The sequence below is a fragment of the Centroberyx gerrardi genome, chromosome 8 (genome assembly GCF_048128805.1).
Source record: "Centroberyx gerrardi isolate f3 chromosome 8, fCenGer3.hap1.cur.20231027, whole genome shotgun sequence".
Classification (NCBI taxonomy): domain Eukaryota; kingdom Metazoa; phylum Chordata; class Actinopteri; order Beryciformes; family Berycidae; genus Centroberyx; species Centroberyx gerrardi.
Window position 1 is genome coordinate 23116371 of NC_136004.1, and position 21858 is coordinate 23138228.

At 41.5% G+C, this 21858-nt stretch overlaps 1 protein-coding gene across 1 annotated transcript in view; it reads right to left on the bottom strand.

Moving 5' to 3' along the window:
* The window catches only part of ccser1 (coiled-coil serine-rich protein 1), a 128794-nt gene that overhangs the window by 80762 nt on the left and 26174 nt on the right, over positions 1-21858 (bottom strand). The window contains exons 6-7 of the mRNA XM_071907215.2: positions 19026-19131; positions 803-977 (exon numbers count right to left, since the gene is read on the bottom strand). Coding sequence (XP_071763316.2) covers positions 803-977; positions 19026-19131 — 281 coding nt within the window. The remainder of the gene's footprint in view (positions 1-802; positions 978-19025; positions 19132-21858) is intronic.

The window sequence follows — 21858 nt, forward strand, 5'->3', positions numbered from 1 at the left end:
GACTACACATGGTGGCCATCAAAACGGTTCCCTGGTTTTTACAGTTAAGCCTAGTGCAGAGCTTGCAACGTGTCAGTGCTTTACTAAGTGACCATTACAGCTAATCACGTCCACAATGGTGTGGATGTAATTTGGCTGCCCCCTCCATCCATTCTGAAATGGCCTTATTGCCTGAAGTAAAACTTTTGCGTTAAGCACACTAAAGCATTTAAAGAGCACAGTGATTCTATGAAACAGGGGGATTCATGTGTGTGTCTAAAGAATATGGTGGCAGAGGTTCAAAAAAGCCTCCTGCTTTCCTCCTCCAAATGTAGACTGTGATTAGATTAACAAAAACAAAGTGATTACAGAGACCTTTTTAAGGCAGAAAAGCACCCACTTTGGAGAGATGATTTCATGGAGCTGAATAACAGTTGATTAGAACAGGGAATGAAGGATTCGTCAGTGAAACACTGTACTGTTTTGGTTCCAGATGCAATCACTTTTCTTGGCAATGCTGGCTAAACATGATTGGATGAATTCAGATCTGGATCAGAGAGAGGCCTGTCAATGTGGCGTGACATAGCAGAACAACAATGAATTTCAGCTTTTACATATGTTATTCCTGTGCTCTATGACGGTCAAACGGCGTCTCCTTTAATACAAAATGTAGTGTTTACTTATGGACAGTGTCCTGTGATGAAATCTTCTACAAGATCACTGTCATGGCCTTCACTTAGGTATACATCTGTGTATACATATATATAGTATATATATGTCTGTGTGTGTGTGTGTGTGTGTGGGGGGGGGGTGCATATCCCACCTCCTGCAGTGTCCGTCTCAGTCTTAACAGCAGGGTTTTGACAGCAGTGCAGTCCTGCTGCATCAGTCTAAGTGGCAGGGTCTCCAGCCCCGGAGGTAAAGGCTCATCCTCTCTCCCCAAACCCAGACCTGAGCTCCAGTCGGCAGGCAGCAGGCTCGTCGGACGACTGGGCTCCCTGAAGGTGCGGGGAGGGACAGGTGAAGACAGAGAAACAGAGAGAGAGAGTAAATGTTAGTACGAGTCAGTGGGAAGACTTAATCGTTGGCCCGTTTCCACCCTTCCCCACTCCTCTCCACAGACAACCAGTGGAATCTAATCCCTGCCATCAGTGGTCAATTATACATAATTTAATAAAGGCCAGATCTCAGTCATTCCTGAGAATCCCAGTACTTCCCAGGATATTGTGTGTGACTAATCAATGCGTACACACAACCCAATCTATAGTCCATCAGCATGTGGGGCAATAAAAAAAAACAGTTTTAAATACCCTTCCTTTTACACAGACACATCACATGCATCTCCCTGTAGCAAGCTGTGTTAGTGCGTGTGTATCTTGTAAATAAACTTTCCTATAACTTCCGTAGACTTATCATATAGATCTTTCTGCACCACGCTGACTGTAGCAGCAGCGGTGCAGACATCTGTTTGTGCAGCATTTTAGTTTTAATAGATAGTACAGAATGAAGAGACAGGCGAGATGAGACAGAGAGAGAGAGAGAAAGAGAAAGAGAAAGCGAGAGAGATTTCCAGTGAGGGAGAGAGGGAAAAAAGAGAGGGGGCAACAAAGGTCGGGATCTAGACCAGGACCTGCAACGTCGTAAGTTCACAGTACGTACCAGCTGCTCCACAGCACGCCCTAAGGACTCCATTATAATGAGCACTCGTTTCTGTAATAAGTCTGGGTTCAGATGATTTAAAACCGACAGCATAAGGTGGTGGCACACACACACACACACACACACATGAACAGACACAAGCAAGCACATACAAAAGCCTGCGTGGACCCACACACACACACACACACACACACACACAGATCAAAGAAGGTAAAGCACACAAGTCCATCTTCTAACACCATATCTCGCCATCATTATCAACTCATAATGACACTTCATTGTCAAGAGCTTTGATTCATTATAGCCCATCAGAGCGGCGCGTTTGTATGTGTCTGTAGTTCCTCTTTCATTCTCATTATTTGTTCTGGAGCCTTAATTCAGTGTTTTGTACCATTGCGCACCCACGGTATGTCTTTTGCAGACAGAACTCTGTGTGTTTTTTTGTGTGTGCAGTTGATTGTACGACTGTTTTTGACATGGTGTGTGTGTGTGTGTGTGTGTGTGCGTGAGAAAGAGATCTCTCAGTTGGAGTGCTGCATATCAAAAACCTTTTTAATTAACAAAGCTTTCAATGTTAAGCGCAGCAGACACCCTGGCCGTTTGATAGGAAGGGGGGATGAAATCTGTCCAAAGAGACAAGTTCCATAAGTCACTGTTTAGGGCCTCATTACCAACAAGCCTCCAAACCAAGCTAATTCTCTGTTTCTCTACACATCTGTGACACTTTTGTGGGGTTGGACACACAGGAGCATGAACAACAGGGAGAGATCAACCAAAACACTGTTTTAATTAACTTTCCCATTTGGGGGCACAGTCCGTTAAACAAACGGTAAACAGGCCTCTGGAGCAATACTTCTTTGGGCTTAGTCTCTGCAGCTCCATAGCCTCTGGTCTTTCTCCCGCCTTCAACACCTGCTAAATAGAACAGGGGATGGATATTGCAAGGTTAACAGGAATCACTGTCACATCACCGCTCACCTCTCTTCGCCTCCCAACCAATGCTTGACCTCACTCTCACTTGCTACAACAATAAATGTGGACCTTATCTATAAACACTATATCTGAATATGGTTAGTCATTCATTGCTCGGATCCCACTTGACTTTTTTAACCTACTACTTTGTATCTCACCAGACACGAAAAGAGCCGGAAAGAGGATAAATGATTTGCAAAAAATAAAATAAAATGGTCTCCTTGAGTTGCTTCCTCCTTGCTGTTTCAAGTATTCAAAATGTATTCAGCTAATATTTTGTTCAGGTCTGTTACATAACCAGGTCACATCACAAAGCCAAAAGGTCAAACACCTTAGGAAATGTGAATGCTCAGTGGCTTAATTTTTGATGGTTTTGTTTAATTATGAATACGATTTTGTGTGGCTGCCGTTGTGGTTTTCTAATTTTTATATTTTGTACTTATAATTATGCTTTTTGTGCTGTTACTTACTGTTGAGTTAGCTTGCGTGTTTTTTCTCATGCCAGGAAGCAAATTCCCAAAGGGATAGATAGATAGATAGGAGGATAGATTTTGATAAGCAGTTTTCACACTGCACATTCTTATTTTAGGATTAACACTAGCCCTAGGTTAAGAGTTGGCCATGGGGAAATTTAGCGCCTTTTTAGGGGGGATTCTATTCTTGAGTATGGCTAGAAACCCTAGTTAGTCCAGGGTCAAAGGTCCAGTTAGCCAAGGGTTAAAATGTTCAAGAATGCAGTAAATGTGTAGAGTGAAGTGTGAAGAGTACGGACATAGAGAGATGTGAAAGACGGGAGAATCAATGACTAAATACCTACCTGACTTCTCATAAGTAAAAACAACCTTAACCCTGAGTTTTCAACTGTTGAAAATTGTGCTTTTAAAAAGTGAATTGTTTTCTCATTGAAAACAAAATTAAAAAGCAATTACCCTCAGCTTCTAAATCAATAAAAATGTGGAGATGGACCTCATTCTGCCATAAGAGACTTTCAAATGTCACATAATGGGGACATAGCAAGGGACCATTGATTTTCCTGTTCCAAGGCCTATGCTCTCTGAAAGAAACAAATTGTTAACAATAAATAGATCATGTTCCTTTCACACACAACCAGACACACGGTGGTAAAAAATGAACTACACTTTTGTCAAGTTACTTCTGAATCGACCGTGGAACTTTCCCTTGTGTTATTTAAGGCTTACACTCAAGAAGCATGAGAGCACAACGTAAACTTTAGTAGAGGCTGGAAACAAATCAATAAACTGAGCATGTGTTGTGCAACTGTTACACCTGGTGAAAACCACAACCAACATGCTCCCTCACATTATGGTGTATATAGCCTGTGTCAAAACAACCTTCCAATTTTCCATTATCACAGTACTGCATGTCTTAACTGGAGTATGAATGATCTTGATTATCACCTTAATTGAAGTAATATAATCAGGTTTTAAAGCCCTTCTATAATGACCTCATCTCCATGTCCCCCTATTCCAAGCTCACCTGAAAAAGAGCCATCCCAAATAATGATATATGCTTTCCTCAATGAGTCGCAATCTCAGCCAAAATGGGGTTCATTTGAGGATATGAAGCAGACATGTTGATATCAGTTGGCAGGAATCAGTTCATACTCCCATTTTGCCCACGTAAACCAATGACTTGCCTGCAAGGAATGCTGCAAGCTAATTATTGACAAGGTCACTGAAGGGGAATTATGAGAAATCAATAGTTCAGTGCTTATGAGAATTTTCATCATCACATTAAAGACAGGCTAATGTTGTGGCTGTAAATGTAATCAGTTAAATTAAATTGCATTAAAATTTGTTTTGCACTGCAATGTTTGTGTTCAGTTTTGCACCTGCTATGTGTTGCTTGGTGTCTGCTTACAGTATTGTTTTGTTTCCCTGCATGTAGCAGAACTATGAACAGTATGTGACTATTCATGCACACTATACCAGAAGCAATTTCCTCCGGCTGTGGTCATGTGGCAACAAGGTCTAGGCTAAGGACAGCTTAGTCATTTCAGCGGTTGAATGAAAATTAACTCTGCCATTATGGAACTAGGAAACAACTCAGATGAATCAATAAGTTAATCGGATGTCTGTGAATACACTAGACTGCTGCATATGACATTTCTATGCCAGCCAACTTGTGATATTTTGACAGAAGTGCATAAAGGGGGACTGTGTGTCTCACCTTTCTTTATGACATTTTCAAAAGGTGAGCGGAGAAATACCAAACTCCTGTCTGAAAACCGCAAAGACAACCAATGAGTTCACAGTCTGCATATCAAGAAAATTATGGAGGGAGGGATAGCAGTAAAGAGAGACAGGCACAGACCCAGAGCGGAAGAACTCTTTATCATCAAGAGACCATGTTCACTTTGACTGAAGATAGCCATTTAGAGGTGAGGTGAGAGGAAATGAGAGGCTTTTTGTCCCATTCTGCCAGCAATATCACTAAGTAAACCTTGGCAGTGAACATCAAGTTCAGACAGCAAGTTCTCGGGGAAAAATGTTCTTTGAGCAAAAACAAGACCGTATCACTAACATATCGATCGGCATATGCCACTCCAAAGGCTTCTCACTCAAAAGGTTGGACTGATTTGCTCCTTCTTTTGCCCATCATACTCTCTTCCTCGCTAGTTCTCCCTCTCACCATTTTATCACTCACCTCCTTTCCTCTCCCTCTATTCTTCCGTCAACCACTCTCTTCAACCTTCTACCTCTCTCTTCAAGCTCCCCTCTCTCTCTCGTCTTTATTCACTTCCCCTTCCCTTATCCACCCCCCATCCTACCCTGTACCCGACCCCCATCTTCCCCCTCTACAGTATCTCTCTCCCCTTGCCCCTCCGTCTCTCTCTCTTTTCCCCTATCATTCTGACAACCACAACACTAAACGGATGCAGTATCAAAGCCTCAGGTGTCCCCCAGGGGATTTTGCTGAACGCCTCAGACAAATGTCGATGAAGCCCGCTGTCTTTTGAGGACAGGTGAGCTCTGTCTGTCGAGCAGCCGATGATTTATTTTTATTTATTTATTTATTTATTTTATTGTAGCTGAGGTTTTTCCCCTACCTGGCTTCTTCTGTCGGAGTGAACTTTCTCCATTTCTTTCTCTGTCACCCCGCCCTTCAATCTAGGCAGGATGAACTGAGCGTAAATAAATGACACATGATCAATCATAGTGTTCTCTCTGACAGCTTGTGCACCTCCACAAAAAGTTTTTTCTCGTTTTTTTTTTTTGCCTGTGTATTTGTCTGTCTGTCTGTCACTCTTTCCCTTTTCTCTAGCTTCCACCAGGGTTTCAGGTTTAGATTCTTCCCTAACCTCTGTAGTACACATCAAATCCCCAGAGCGGCAGGGAAAATCTGTGTAGTGGAAGGGATCAAGTAATACTCTCCTCTCCCTCAGCAATTATCACAGAGGTGCCCTTGTGCAAGGCATTTAACGTTCCAGTGGAGCTGCTCAGTCACCAGCAGCAGAACATTTTGGATGTACTGAGCAGCTGCCAGATGTGAACGTGTTTTACTGTATGAGGTTATTCTTCAGGCACCATATATTAAACGGGGAATACCACTAAATTTCACCTTCACAGTCATTCCCATGTCCTTTGGCAGCGTGTCTCTAGTAGTGGAAATGGCATTTTTGGGATGACTTCATCTTCCCCTCGTCTCAACATATTAGCATTGTTTTGCTAGTAACAAGAGGCTACTAATACCAGTGATGGGCCATTTTAAACCACAGCTGTCACAGATGTTAGTGATCTTTTGTGGCTATCAGCATGACTGTTCGGTGAGAGAAACTTAGTACATAGGAGCAGAAATCTAGAAGTTTCCCTTTAAGAATTCCGAAAGAATTCATAAAATCAGCGACATACCTGCTAAACTGCAGGGAACCCAGATTTAATTGAGGAGGGAATGAAATTTTGAAGCCAGAATGATTGTTTCAGTGACAGCAGCACTGGCACAGACGGTGGCGCAGCGCTGATGCTGCCGCTGGTGTGTGTGTGTATGTGCATGAGCATGTGAGTGTGTATGTTTCTGACTGCAGTTACAGGGTAGACAAAGTCGGTTTGCAGCTAAAGACAAGTCTCATCTGCAGGTAATTACCCCACACATATACGTGCGAGTGCATGCACGCACACACACACACCTGAAGGTGCACGATGCAGACGAAGACAAGTCTGTTCAGTGATGATGGATGTTACACAGGCAGGGAGGCCGTTCTTCTCCTCAGGGTCATCTGTCTTTTCACTGTCATGAGCTGATAGCCCGACTCTCTCTCTCTATTTCTCTTATTCACACTCCCTCTCTCTCTCACACACACACACACACACACACACATACACTGCACTTCTGAACAGGTTATATATACAGTATGCGTGTATGCACAGCGTGGGAGTCTGTACGCTAGTCATTTAGAAGATTATAAAAGTGGAGAAACTTCCAATTTCAATTTATAAAGATGGCATGTCATATTACACCACCTAGTGGCTGAAACCAGCGCTGCCTGACCATTTCAAAATGCAAGTTAATTAGAAGTGAATACCTGGATTACAATACAATGAAATGTTTTTCCAGTGATCTTTCCAAAGAAAAAGTAGAGATAAAGACAAGGGGAAGTGTGTGTGAAATACACAGTAGATAGAGAACGCTCCTCCCTCTCGCTTGTCTTTTGCTCCCTCTCTCCTCATAATAAATCTTCTCCTCAATTCCCTTCGCCCCCTCCATCATTCTTCTCCTGTTCACATTTCTTTTTGTCTCCTTTACTCTTCACTCCTATCTCCTCTCTTTTCTCCTCTCCTTTCAACATATATTTTTTCCTCAATTGTCCTTCTCTTCCTCCCTCCCTGTACTTTACCTCTCCTCTGTATCCTCTCTATCCTCCCCACTCTCCCCTCTCCTCTCTGGAGCCATTTCTCAACAGCAGCATTAGAAGTGATCCATTTCACCAACCTGAAAAAGCCAATTATCTGCCTTTTTATGACTTTCATTATTTTACCACTCACACAGCGTATTATTACTGGGCCGTTGGCTCCCAGCACTGACACATGCGCACACACACACACACACACACACACACACAAAAACTCACATGCCCGCATACGCACGCACATCCACACGAACAAACAAACAAAACACACGCACGCACATACACACACACACACACACACACACACATACACACACATCCCTACACACACTCAGATGTTTGGGTTTATATAATGTTTCCCATTCAATGAATGTGCAAAGTGACAAATTACTGCTCGTCAAATGAATTAAATGTGATTGAAGAGCATTCAGTGAAGAGGGGTAGGCTGTCACCCTTGTCAATCAGCACTATGAAGACTGCATTGTCTCAATAATAACAACTGTAAAGGCCACTTTAACACTGAGACACAACGAGAAAGACAGTGAGTCCCCTATGCCAACTTTTCACTCATTCAATTTTTACTGACAACAAGGGACGCATACTTTATGAGGATGATCCAGAGTGTATGTATGTGTGTGTGTGTGTGTGTGTGTGTGTGTGTCTGTGAGGCCGAGTACAGGTGCGTACATCTGTGTGTTTACTCAGGTATGCGTGTGCACTTGTAAGCATGCATTTGTGCGGCCTTACATGCAGGAATATGTGTGTGCACGTTAATGCCTGCACATGTATAGTACAGCAGCATACCGTAGCTTATATTGGACTATGATCACCCTCATTTGTCACTCCTTTCCACCTGACAGATAGAGTGTACTCATCTGCATTCAGCACCTGAGGCTACGGATGTTTAATGCTGCCATTAAACTCATCTCCGACATAAAGTGCATCTGTGACTAAAGAGCGAGCACAAGCCAAGCTCCAGGCAGTGAATCTAATGGTGAATTCAACTCCTCAGCCGCAGAAAGGGAGAGAATACAAAACTAATGTAATACGGCAGGGGTAACTTTCTGATTAACCTAATTGTCCTTTCTGCTTTCCTCTATGCTCTGCACTCTGCAAGTCTGCGCTTGTTTTGCAGAAAATCTGTGCTGTCTGTGTGCATCTATTTCTTTCTCTTTGCCTCTATGCTTCTCTCTCTCCTTCTGTCCCATCTCTCTATCTGTCTCTCTCTTGCTCTCTGACCCAGTATTTATCCCGTTCTAAGACTGTCCGCTCTTCCAGAGTCTTTGTGTCTGTGGGCATCATAACGTTGATCCCATACTAAAGGCTGAGATACACCAGGCAACTTTTGGTGGGGGAGCAACCTCAGGGAGTTATCTGAACACACTTGCACTAATTATATACTATAGCAACTTCTTGTTGCTTGGAGAGATCTATTTAATATCGGTCCCCTGTGTCACATTACATTTTTCTATTTCTGAGAACACTGCCAAGCCACATTGCCCAAAAAGTTCTCTTGTACTAAAGCCTTAAAGTGAAAGTAGAACATTTTCACTTTTTAGCACACAAACCTTGCTACGAGTTCATAAAGTCCATCACCAAGCGTGACTGACCCAGGTAGTCTGAGACATTTCACTCTTTTGGCTTTGTTTTTTACGTAATGGCTCTGTTAAACACTGGTTTCTGTCACTATCTTACTATTTTCTGAGATCTTGTTCAACTTCTCAAAAGTAATTGTGCCTGTTTGCAATTCTCAATAATGAGTGCTGCAAAAACATCTGAATGCCACAGGTGACTAGATCACAAGGGCAACCACTGGTTCACTGAGGCTGACTTTTCATAAACCCATATCAACAAATCCATGTTAAAAATGCAAATGCTCTACCGAAGGGAAATGTTGTTTTGAGGACACATTAATGCTGATCTATTCATTACTTAAGGACATGATAATTTTGAGCTATTTATTCCAAGGCCATGATAATAAAATGACCTGTTAATTCCAATGATCACATAATGTTGACTGTGTTTATTCAAGAAAGCTCGACAATACCTCATTATCTTTCACCAGGCCCTGAAGACGTATGCAGCTTAAAGATGCTCGGAGCGCTAGAGCTCAGGAGTGTCTTATGGTGCTCAAGCAAAAATATTCTATTAACATCACGACAAATCTATGTAGTGAGCGTATGATAATGTATTTAGTCCAAGTTGATGCTACACGAGAACAATTACGCATGTGGTGGATCTGCACATTTTAGCTACCAAATCCCAGTTCGATTTGTTTTCTTTAAGCGGACAAAGATTCCCTCCCCCCCCCCAATGTGTTATGACCATGATCTATAACACCAGCAACAACAGCAAAAGGAATAAAAGTCTTAGGATATTGTCTTTATCCCTCTTTTTTCATCTCATTTCCTCTTGTCATCGTGTCTTGTCACAGGCTAATGAACTTTTAGAGAGCAGAATAAATTTAAGAGGACTCAGAATTCTGATTCATGAGTCATTGCCATTACAAAGTGATGACGCCAAAGCACTTAAAAACGTCTGCATCCTGAGTCATTGCGAGGCGTACATGATTTACATTACCTGACCTGACCAGTGATCCTGGATCAGTGCCTTTATTCTGAGAAGCTCTCTGCATACAGCTTCAGATCTGTGTCAAACAGGTTGAGAACGTTCAAGTTTGAGTTTAAACTGGAGTCGCATTAAGACAGATTCTTGTTGACAGTGATTACGATTAAATGTGTACCAATATCTCTTTATTAACTCTGGATACTTGAGTCTTCAAGTCTCTTGAGTTGGCATATGTAAACATCATTTCCAGTTCACAATAACTTGCAAAAGCTCTTATCCTGATAAAAAAAAAATGCAAATGGACAAAAGGTACCAGGTATAATGCAGATATAATCCAGGATATTAAGGCATGTACACTTTATCCTGCTCCTGTTTCCATGGTAATGCTGAAATATTCTGTATATTTATGTATAGAGGGATACTGGTGAGCAGGATATTACTGTAAGATGCATATGCATAGTTTATTCTAAATAAGATCTCAGTTGCATAACGCAAGCAGGTTCTAGCTTTGATTCAAGACTCTACATCTAATCTACTGTACCTTAGAGTTTGAACAGAGACTGTACGCCTTAATGAAGCAAAATTTACAATGCCATATATTAAAAGGAAACTTTTTGAGTTACCCAGTATTAATATTGGTCTGTTGTCTTACTCCAGCCATATACTACTACTTTTCTCACTGAAGCCAATAGCTGATACTAGTCACAAGCCCCTGAGACTAAAAATGCCTGATACAGATGCCAGATACAGATAGATATACGTAGGCAGTTAAATGTTACATCAGTAACACATTCTCATGGTAAATATTCAGTGTATGCTATTAGGTTCACAGAGGCAGATGGAGAGTGTGTTTGAATAGCCAACAAAAGAAGTAGAAACGAACTGACAGTTAAGTGCAGACCTGATTTTAGCATTTTGTTTTATTTTTTCCCCAAATCATGCTCTAATCTCAGCATGATGTATCAATGTATGTGCTCATGATTTGCTGTAGTTGCCACCAAAAGAGACAAGATCAAGAGAGAAGAGGCAGACAATGCAGGAGCAAAAAGCCAAAGAACAAGAGAATACCCCATCTTTGTTATTCAAATATCCATATGTTTCATCGAGACATTAAAGTTTAGGAAAACATATGCTCATGTCAGATGTTTTACATCCTGACAACAAAAGAATAACAGTAAATACCATTTTAATCATCCCTTTCATTTAAGAAACAGAATCCACTAAACAAGAAAAAAGCAAAGGAAAGCAAAGGAATGATTTATTCATGGCCAATCTAAAATGATGCTTTTCCCTCAGTGTGACAAATCAGAACCACATATGTTCCCACTCCTGAGACGGAAAGCCAAAGCTAATTAGTCTCCTCTTGTTGAACATTTAATAAACAGAATAAAGTGATGCAAAACAGAATCTAAACAACAGTGTGTGTAACGCTTCACAAAAGAAATAAGTATTGTGATGGACACACTATTTTTAAACTGATTTAGCCCCAGTTAGACTGGCTCACAAATGGGCAATATCAGAGTATATCCATAGTCGGTTTTCCCATGATGCTTTTCTGGAGCAACATGGTGCTTAGTTAGTTCAAGCAATCGTGTAGTGTGTGTCCACACTTGGTTGATTGTGTGAGAAAACTAAAAGTACCTGCTACTTTTAAAAGAATACAACAGGAATACAGGAAATCAAACCAACAAATTGACTTTGATACATAATGCAACAGAATCGATAATCAAATATATTATTTTCTGAACATTTTTCATTTTTCTGGCACTAAATTTGAAATTCATGGACACTCAATATGCTTACTAAATAGTATAATATGGACCTTCAGATGCAAATGAAGTCAGCTTACCAGCATTCTTGTTAGCAGGCACAGCAAAAAACACCTTCAAAATTCTGATGCGTTTGTAATTATTTTTCTGAAAAGAAAAACAACCACTGCAGCCTTGTGAATTTTGAGTTGTTGAGAGAAAAGACATCTGACATGGTCTATCTTTGACTGATTTAATCTAAATATCATACCATATGTCTTTTGGTGGACAATCTTATTCAAAGCACCTTACATTTTTAGTTTGCATGGCATGAGTGGGAATCAAACCTCTAACTCTGATGAAGTTGGTGACAAGCTCGACCCACTAAGCTGAAAAGGTTGAAATCTCAAGGTAAAAAGAGTGTCTGCTGAAGCGACCTTATGTAACTTGTGGCATGTGGTGGGAAGTTAATGGTTTTTGGGTGGTATATTCACTCAGATCATCAATATTTAGTCATAGAGTCATCCTTTACTACCTTGTGCGACAACACTAGAGGATGAGCAGAGTTCAGCTGTGATCCATGCATTGTTAAATGCATGATGATGGACTTTGGACTTGGCAGCCTCTCAAAGGAAAATCTCAACAATCTGATGTAGATGGGACACAGACTTCATGCATTTATGGAATATAAAGCAGTACCAACCAAATATTAACACTTTGAAGTCAAGTTGTCTTTGAGAAAAATTGGGGCCTGTCCACAAAAGTTGACATTTCTCTAGTATGTTCTAATATGTCAGCAAATATGCAAATTCAATAGGTGACAGCATGTGAGAGCTTTTGCCGCACAGTAATCCTCATTGTGTATATGTTGAAAAGAAATTCACAGAATTGTCCCAATATTTGAATGTATATAGAAAAAGAGACAGAGAAAGGCAGAGGGGGAGAGTGGGACAGAGGAGGTGAGAGAGAGAGAGAGAGAGAGAGAGAGAGAGAGAGACAGAGAGACAGAGAGAGGGAGAGAGAGAGAGAGAGTGAGAGCGAGCGAGAGAGACTGAGACTGACTGAAGACTGTCTCTCTTCCTGAGCGTCCACTGCATACTGACAGACTCGGACAGCACTGAGTGTTTGCATGTCCTCTCCTTGGACTGCATGTCTTCTGCATAGTAATCAATGGCCATGAAAAGTGGGAAGGAAAATAAGAAGGGATGGGGAGGAAGGAAACACGCAACAGGCAGGCTGTCGTTACCATAGCAACAGGCAAACTACATCCCAACTGTCAAAATTTAATTTCCTCTGTGTCTATTTCTATAAGGGAAACAAGGGAGGGGTCAATGTCTTGACAGAAAACAGACATTGAGATGCAATGCACAAATAGCAAATATATTCAACTGACTGGTCCATTTTTTTCCCTCACAAAAAGACACTGAAACACACACAATATTTTCAGGCAGTGGAGATGGGCAATATTTTCTTCAGCAAGAATTGCAATTGGCAAATGTGCATAACACACGGGAGAGGGCTTTATGGAACAAAACTCGTGGAACAAAATACTCGTCATAGTTGATGCCAAAAATTGTTTTTGGCCCATCTACACTCTGTCAATATGTTGCCCCTGTATCACTGCATTAAAGCTGCAATTTTCAGCATTTAAATATAAAATGTGAGCATGAGGGAACAACAAATGAAGCTGCTGTGTGGAAAGCTCATCACCAAGCGACACTACTTTGCCCCGCTAAAATAAACATGCTCCTGACATGAATTATTTGAAAAATGTACAAACTGTGTCTTTTAGTGGGTAAAGAAAGCTATTGCAAAGCCACTGTACTGGAAATATCCAGCAAAAGTGAAATCAGTCAACCTTCTTACTCTACTCTTTCTTCCTCTCTTTCTCTTTGTATCTCCTTTTCTTCTCTCTCCGTCCTTTCCCCAAGCTGTCTGTGATCACGGGAAACAGGATCAGGAAACTACTGCAGAGTACACTGTAGCTCGGCTGGCTGATTGTTCACCAGCTAGATACAGGTGATGAGGGATAATGTCACTCTCCTTGACTCAGACATTTCTTTGTCCGCTACTCAAGTGAATGCCCTCTCATATTTTCTCATTTTCGCTCTTTCTTTCCTCCTCCATTCTCCATCTCTCCCTTTCTGTCTCACCTCTCTCTCCATCTCCCTCTCTCCCTCTCTCTCTCTCCCTCTCGACAGCTATGCAACCACAAAAAAACAGGAAAATAATGCCTATAGTAACATGGCTGTTTACTGCCATAGCTTTGTTATTGCGGTATTAACGTTTAGAAAGTAATAAAAACAGAGAACTAAATGTCTGCCATCAAAATCATCCAACTGTCAGACATCAAAGAAGAGGTGTATGTGTGTGTGTGTGTGTGTGTGTGTGTGTGTGTCTGTCTGCGTGTGTGTGTGTACAGCAGATGTTCTGTGCAGCCAGAAGCCTGTCAGACAGCCAGCAGTATCCTGCAGCTGATACTCTCCGCGGACAGGCTGACTGACTGACTGGTGTGTGTATGTGTGTGTGTATGTGTGTGTGTGTGTGTGTGTGTGCTCGCACGCGCACGCTGTGTGTATGTATATGCGCATGTGTGTTTGCACTTCCGTGTGTGTGAACAGAGAAGGAAGCTTGCTTTGCCTCCAGCAAATCAATGTCCCCTCGAGGGAATGTGTAACCTGAGACAGAGAAAGAGAGACTGAGAGAGCGAGAGCAAGAAAGAGAGCAAGAGAGAAAGAGATAGAGCAAGCCTTGGGCAAACACATTTTGCTCCTTTTCCCCCTCCAATCTGAGATTCCCCCTCCTGCATAGATTTTACTATCAGTAAAATGTGTCAGTCAGTGTGGAAACATTCTGTGAGAGGAACTTAAGTGAAGACAATGAACTACCACAGTGGGAAATTAACACCAGCCAGCAGCCACATGTTGATTAGAGCTGGGAACTGAGACCTGCCTCCATTAAGTTAACCAGTTTCCGAACCAACCAGACCAAAACATGTTTGCCTTATGGATTACTGCTATCGATTCCCAACTCCCTACTCAATTTTTAATAGAGCAAAATGTGCAGGTTTTAATTCACTCTCAAATTAAAAGAAAGAAGACATCGAAAGTGTGGCTGCACTTGGATAAAAGTATGTCTTCCTCATCAAAGTGTAGCCTCAATTTCAATCTCTTCATTTTAACGTTTGCCAAGCTCACCATGCTGCTACGCGCTTTCTGCTGCTGCGGAGAACTGAACCCGAACACACACTCTGCTCCCCGAGCTCCCATCACGTCACAGCCTCACCGTCACTTGCACACACAATGTTCAGCTGTGTGAAGTGTGTACGGTTGTAGAGGCTGGAGTTCTTTCTGGAGTCAAGGGTATTATGAATAACACAATAATAAAACAGTATTCTATGAACAGTTCATCATTTTTGTATTCACTCTAGTTTGGCATTGGTAGTGGAATTTCAATGAATTCAATAGAAATTCTCATTGCAGACTTAATATTTTTGGGGGTATTGTGAAGGTATAATGCACAGAGTGTAAGGAAGGAACTGATAAGGGAATCGTTCAGGAATAGCATCATTAAGACAGAATCATTATGGAATCGACATTGATAAAATCTTATCAATTGCCATCTCTAATATTGATGGCTGAAAAGATTGTCTAGTCTATCAACTAATTTGGTAAATAACCAAGCATTTTTTTGGCACTGTTTTCCTGTCTATGCCTAGTGAGTATAAAATACAGTATCCCACCCCCTGGACTGCCCACTATTCACAAATTCTCTAAACTAATATTTAACTCATTATACCACTTTGTGCGTTGCATGCACAGTCTTTTTCACTTGCCAAATTCATGCTACTCGCCTACCACAAATAACTTATGGCCCTGCGGGAAAAAGTGAATATATCTGCTATGACAGCTATCAATGAAAGGGAACCTCTGATTGTCTTCTTCTCTACCTTTAAAGAGAAACTCTGAAAAGTTAAGATATTAGACGTCAACGAAATCCAAGGCTTTCACTGTAGACTTGCATCAAGGTGACATTTCAAAAAAATTTGTCTGTGACTAAGCTCGTCTGGTACCATAGACCTAAACTGGCAACTTGTAACCTTAGCCTTGAAGTGAGAAAAATCAAGGCATACAGATTTTTCCTCAGGTTCACGGATCAACAACCTCTTCTCTGTAATAGGGAATGATTCATTTCATTATTCTGTCTTTAGGCTATGAATCTATTACTGCATTTATAAATTGAGTTGTAAAATAATTTTTTAAGAAGGCATTTCAATTTTGCTTTTTGTTATTCCATTTGCTAATGTGTTTTCCTATTCATTTTCCATCTCAGAATTCATTTGTCTGTTGCTTTACCATTTACATTTTCTTTAAATTTCGACAGCTAATGCTAGCTCTGGATTTCCACTGGATTTACTCCACCACTGTATGATGGCTGGTCGTCCTCCATTTGGTCTGTAAGTGGAATGACAAAAAGTAAAATTGAAATGCCTTTTTAAAAATCATTTTACAAATTGAGTCATAAATTTCTAAGACAGAATAATGAAAGGGAATTCTTATTTGACATATTTAATGAACATTGTATTAATTGTTTTATTAACGGAGTCATTTAAATGTAAATTTAATCACTTCATAAATTGTTTTTAAATGTATCTATTGATAAATCAATAATAATCACTGAACTAGTCTATAATAATAAATATATAATAAATAATACAAATAATACATTTAAATGATAAATAATGAGGTTGGCAGACTAGAAGAAATGCAAACAATAAAGTCTGCACACGGTCTAATGCTCCCACGGTGTATTTATTAACACCTACACTGTTTGCATTGATTTACTACTTTCTTTGTCCAGCACCTGTGACTGAGGATTAGGATGCGTTTTCTGTGTTTTTCTCCATGGCACACCAGAAACTCCATAGCTTACATCCTAATCCCCATCCACTATCTCTTTGCTCTGCTAGTGGAATCCTATGGTAATACGCTGTCTCTGATTGGATTGGAAGGGATGGAGCTATCTCCTCATATTATAGCGTTTCTAGCCTGAACTGCCATGCTCCACTCCAGGCAAACTCAATCAAACAGAAGAAAACTGGTTTAAGAGGAATGTCATTTAGTCTTGACCCAGCAGACAGAAAGGAATAATTCAAATGTATATATGTGTGTGTGTGTGTGTGTGTGTGTGTGTGTGTGCGCGTGCCCTGCTCCCCCAGGGCTTTCAAAGTCAAGTGGAGGAATGGGACTTCACAATAAATGAAACTACCAATAAACTGTGGCTGAAAAAAAAAAAATGGATGGGTTGAAAAGAATAACTTCCTACTTGTATGATTCACTGACACTCAACAGCAAACGTCTTTCTATTTAGAGAAACTTTCAAAGAGTGTTTGAGCCATGATAAAAACAGCTTTTACCCCTCTTGGGACGATGGAAGCATGGCTTAGTCCAAGGTCTCAATGGTATTAGCATAAACCCTTCAACTCCTACTTCAAAAACACTCACACAGGTTGACCTGCACTGTCTCTGCAAACAGCGACGATCACAGCCATTCTGTTGGGGGGTAACAGATGGATAGATAGATAGATTTACTCTTTGGGTGTGAGAGGAAATAAAATAAATTCTGCCAGGCAGAGGAGAGAAGAGCACTGAAAGGTAAAGTAATAATCATCTGCCGGCAGGTCAGAAAACACCAGCAGACGATACCACTGGCGATACAAGCCTTTATTACCCACTGGCTCCATAAAACCAAATAAGCCCTATCCGCAGAGCAGCTCTGTGTGTGTGAGAGTGTTTGTGTGTGTCTGTGTGTGTGTGTGTGTGTGTGTGTGTGTGTGTATGTATCTCTATGCATCTGTGCAGATGTGTGGATGTGCGCGTATTTGCGTGCGCCCAGCCAGGCCTATTCTGAGAGCAGAGAAGAAACGAGTGGCCAAATCAAATCAGATATGGAACCATCCTTGGCAGCGGTACTCGCACGTACAAACAGAAACTCTGAGTGTTCTGTTTCAGCCATCGGCTACTGGGAGACGGAGGAGAACAGAAAGACAGCTTGCATATTTATTCCAAGAGTATTTATTTATTTATTTACCCTCTGTCTCTCCGTGCTACAGTCTCATCTTGTCTCCACGGGAGGGAAAGACAAAAAACATGTTACGCATTTACAGGGAACGCTCAAGATCAGCAATTCCTGGAATAGACAATAACACATAGGTAGCCCTCTCTCTGTCTGTCTCTCTCTCTCTCCCTCTATGTAGCCGTTTCCTCAAGCGGTAATGGAGTGTGTGGTGTAGGAACAGAAAAAAAAGCTACACTGTAGCTTGAATGTTGACCTGATGAAGACATATAGAGGATAAATGCCCCTGTGGCTGAGTGGATAAGTCCATCAAAACAGCTCCTCAAGCCATCCATATGCTCCAACTATATTGAATCCAGTTTTAGGCCAGCTAATGTCAGGCCATAACCCATGTCTCTCCTGTTTTTCCGGCCATATTCACGGTTCTTTCTATCAGTGAATCACACATACACTCACCGGCCACTTTATTAGGTATCTAGTACCGGCTGATCATCTGTTGCCATAGCCCCTTTATCATAAGGGCCAACAACTTGTGTGTTCAGAGATGCCCTTCTGCACTCTACTGTTTTAAAGAGCTGTTATTTTTGTAAAGAGCTGTTATTTGAGCATTTGTGGCCTTTCTGTTAGCTTGAACAACTCTGTCCATTCTCCTCTGACCTCTCTCATTAACAAGGTGTTTTCGGCCACAGAACTGCCGCTCACTGGATGTTTTTGTGTTTATCGCACCATTCTCTGTAAACTCTAGAGACTGTAGTGTGGGGAAATCCCAGGAGGGCAGCTGCTTCTGAGATGCTGGAGCCAACAATCAGACCACAGTAAAAGTGGCTTAGATCACGGATCTTGCCCATTCTAATGTTTGGTCGAACAAAAAACTAAACCACTTCACCATGTCTGCATGCTTTATATACTGAGTTGCTGCCACATGATTTGCTGTTTGGAGGAGCAGGCTATTTATGAGCAGAGACCTAATAAAGTGGCTGGTGAGTGTATATTATACACAACTTTTTTCATTCGGCTGCTTTGCTAGAGGTCAAGGTCCATATGATTGTGTGGATAGTAGTATCACATTTTTGCAGATACTCCCTCTGGCCTTAATTTCTTCCTTGTGGAAATGTGGGAGCATGTACTGTATATTAAGAGAAACTGCACACATTTACCTGTGAGTGGTGTCTCTCCCCAGGATGCGATCTCCTGATGGGTCCATGGGGGAGGGTAGCAGATTGAGGCAGGAGGCCAGGGACTGGCTGGAGTCTTCTCGGGACACTGTACACACACACACACACACACACACACACACACACACACACACACAAACACACAGTGTCGGCACATTTCACATATCAATCATTTTATCAAGTGGTTTTCTAATCTTGACTGACAGCGAGGAATTTGCTTAAGTAGACCAGACCACAACATAATATAGCCATCAAAAATAATAAGGCCCCTCTTTGCCATCTCCCCCTAAATTGTATTAGAGCTATAAAATAGCAGTCATGCAATTCTAGTAATACGAAGCAGCTTATTAAAATTCAATAGTGATAGGTCTGAGTAATGACTATGTCCTCAGTTGTTTCAAACCATCATTTATGTATTTTTAGTTGCGCTTGCAGTTGATTAGTGTGCAAGAGTCTGGAAAACGTTGGTGATAAAGCCAAGATTGACCATGTCGTCATGTCTTTGTAAACATCCTTCAGTGTCTCTGTCTCTCTCTCTCTCTCTCTCTGTCCCACTCTCTCTCTCTATTTGATTCCACAGGGCAGGAGTCACAATTGGAAGAGAAACACAGAGCCCTGGACCTGAACACTGTTGGCCATAAATTGCTGTGAAACTGCCTGCTTTTTAATAAAGGCTCCAACTAGCCACCTGAGAGAGGTAAAAATGAGGAGTGCCAATGAGAGTGCGGGGGTGTGTGGGGGTGTGGGATGAGTATGTGTCCAATTGTGTGTATCGGTCTCTGTATCGGCATGTGTGTGTGTGTGAGTGTGTGTTTGTGTGTATCTATGTGTGCATGTGGGTTCCTGTGTATGTGTGTGTCTGTGTGTGTGTGTGTGTGTGTGTGTGTGTGTGCATGCGCAAGTGTGTGTCTCCAACTCCAACCCTTAATTTGAGTGTGTGGAAGATTTTTACTCTCCTGTCTCCGGCACAAAGTCTTAGTCACTTGACTTTATGAGAACAATTCATCAAACCTTTAATTTCATGCTACAGTCTGCAAACCATTAGGTCTAAATAAAGAAATAACTAAGCGTGCAAACTTGTGTGTTTTTGTGTGCGTGTGTGTATGTGTGTGTGTGTTAGTGTGTGTATTAATGATGGTGTCCTCTCTAGCTCTGTATTAGGTGGTGCCCTTGGAGATACTGTGTGCGTGTGTGTGTGTGTGTGTGTGTGTGTGTGTGTGCATCCACTAACTACTCTGACCATATTAACGTGCAGAGAGTGTGGGTGCTCAGCTCCCCCCCCCCCACTACCACCACCACCACAGCCCACCCTACATAAGCAGAGGAACTTCAGTTTATAAGGACTGAAGCTCCAATTGTAGCTATTTAAATCTAGCCCTAAGTACTGTGCATTTTACTTTATTTGACTGCAACTGTAATATTCTGTGAGTCCATCTGAGTCTTAAATGTAGCCTGGAGATAGATGTGTTTAACTTCACTTTTATAGAGCGACTGACTCAGAGATCTGTTAGACAAGAGTCAAAGTGAGACACGCACACACACACACACACACTTGATGAGAGTAAAACTGAGGCGAAATGTACCCTGTCACTCTATTTAAAGTCAAACATGTACTCCCTGTATCTGAAGAACTTAAAACGCGGAAATGGAAGGTGATTGCATGTTCAAATTTGTGTTTAGCCTGCAAGGAAGTATTCATCACCTAATCACTGTCACATTGACTTGACTTTTGTACAAAGTAGTCATCCAAATAAAAATAAAAATAAGCATAAAATGGCAGAAATGACAGTATAATGTGGACTTTTGCTATCTCTTTTATCTCATTCATGTGTTACCCTCAGCCAAGCACCTACTGTCCATCTGTACTTTTCTTTTTTTGCCATTTTGTGAAAGTTTACAGTGGTGGGAGACAAGAAAGACTGGGTGAGAGAGAGGGGGATGACATACAACAAAGGTCCTGGGTTGGATTCAAACCCAGCACATCACAGTTACATGGTATGCGGTTTGATGTGTATTAATACAGGACCAACATCTATAACTCCCTCCCATCAGGAATAAGTACCACAATATTTTTCTACATTGAACAGACAAATCAGAAGAGTGCTTTCAATTTTGACCAATCGTCCCACTTAAATACAAAGAAAAATGGCTCCAACAAGGTTACATCAGCAAATTGAAGTCCTTCTCACCACATTCATGCGTGGTTCTGATAGCCGCCTACATAAAATTTTCCTCATGTCTTCCACGAAAGTAGGTTAAAGTGTTTGGCGCTGCATGCAACATTGTGGCAGAACACAAGCAATAATCCTCCCTTGACAGTCACTTTTGAACCGTGAAGCATGTCAGGCGTATGACAGCAATGCCAAAACAACAGAAAAAGATATATCACTGTAAACAAGGCAGCTACATCAAAGTCGGTGGCACGTGTTGAAAAGAACCAGGGTGATGGAATAGAGTCGGCTTAATGAAAGTACCAGAAAGGTAGAGGTAAGGAAAGAGACAGAGAGAGAGAGTGAGAGAGGGAGAAGAGGGGGTGAGGAGAGGGAGGAGGAAACAGGAGGAAGGAGAGAGAGTAACAATGAGAAAACATGAGCGGGCATTCACTTGAATAGAAGGCGAGAAGGAGCCACAGAGAGACGCAGGCATGAGGTTGTGTGTGCGCACATAAGATTATTTCTTGTTGTGACCTCTCAATTTCTTTTAACCAACATGCAATTTCGACCGCTTCCCGCAATTATACTGCGAGGCTTTTCGATACCTCCTGCCACTGCAACTCAATTATTATTTCCAACTGACCTCCCTGTGTAAAATAACA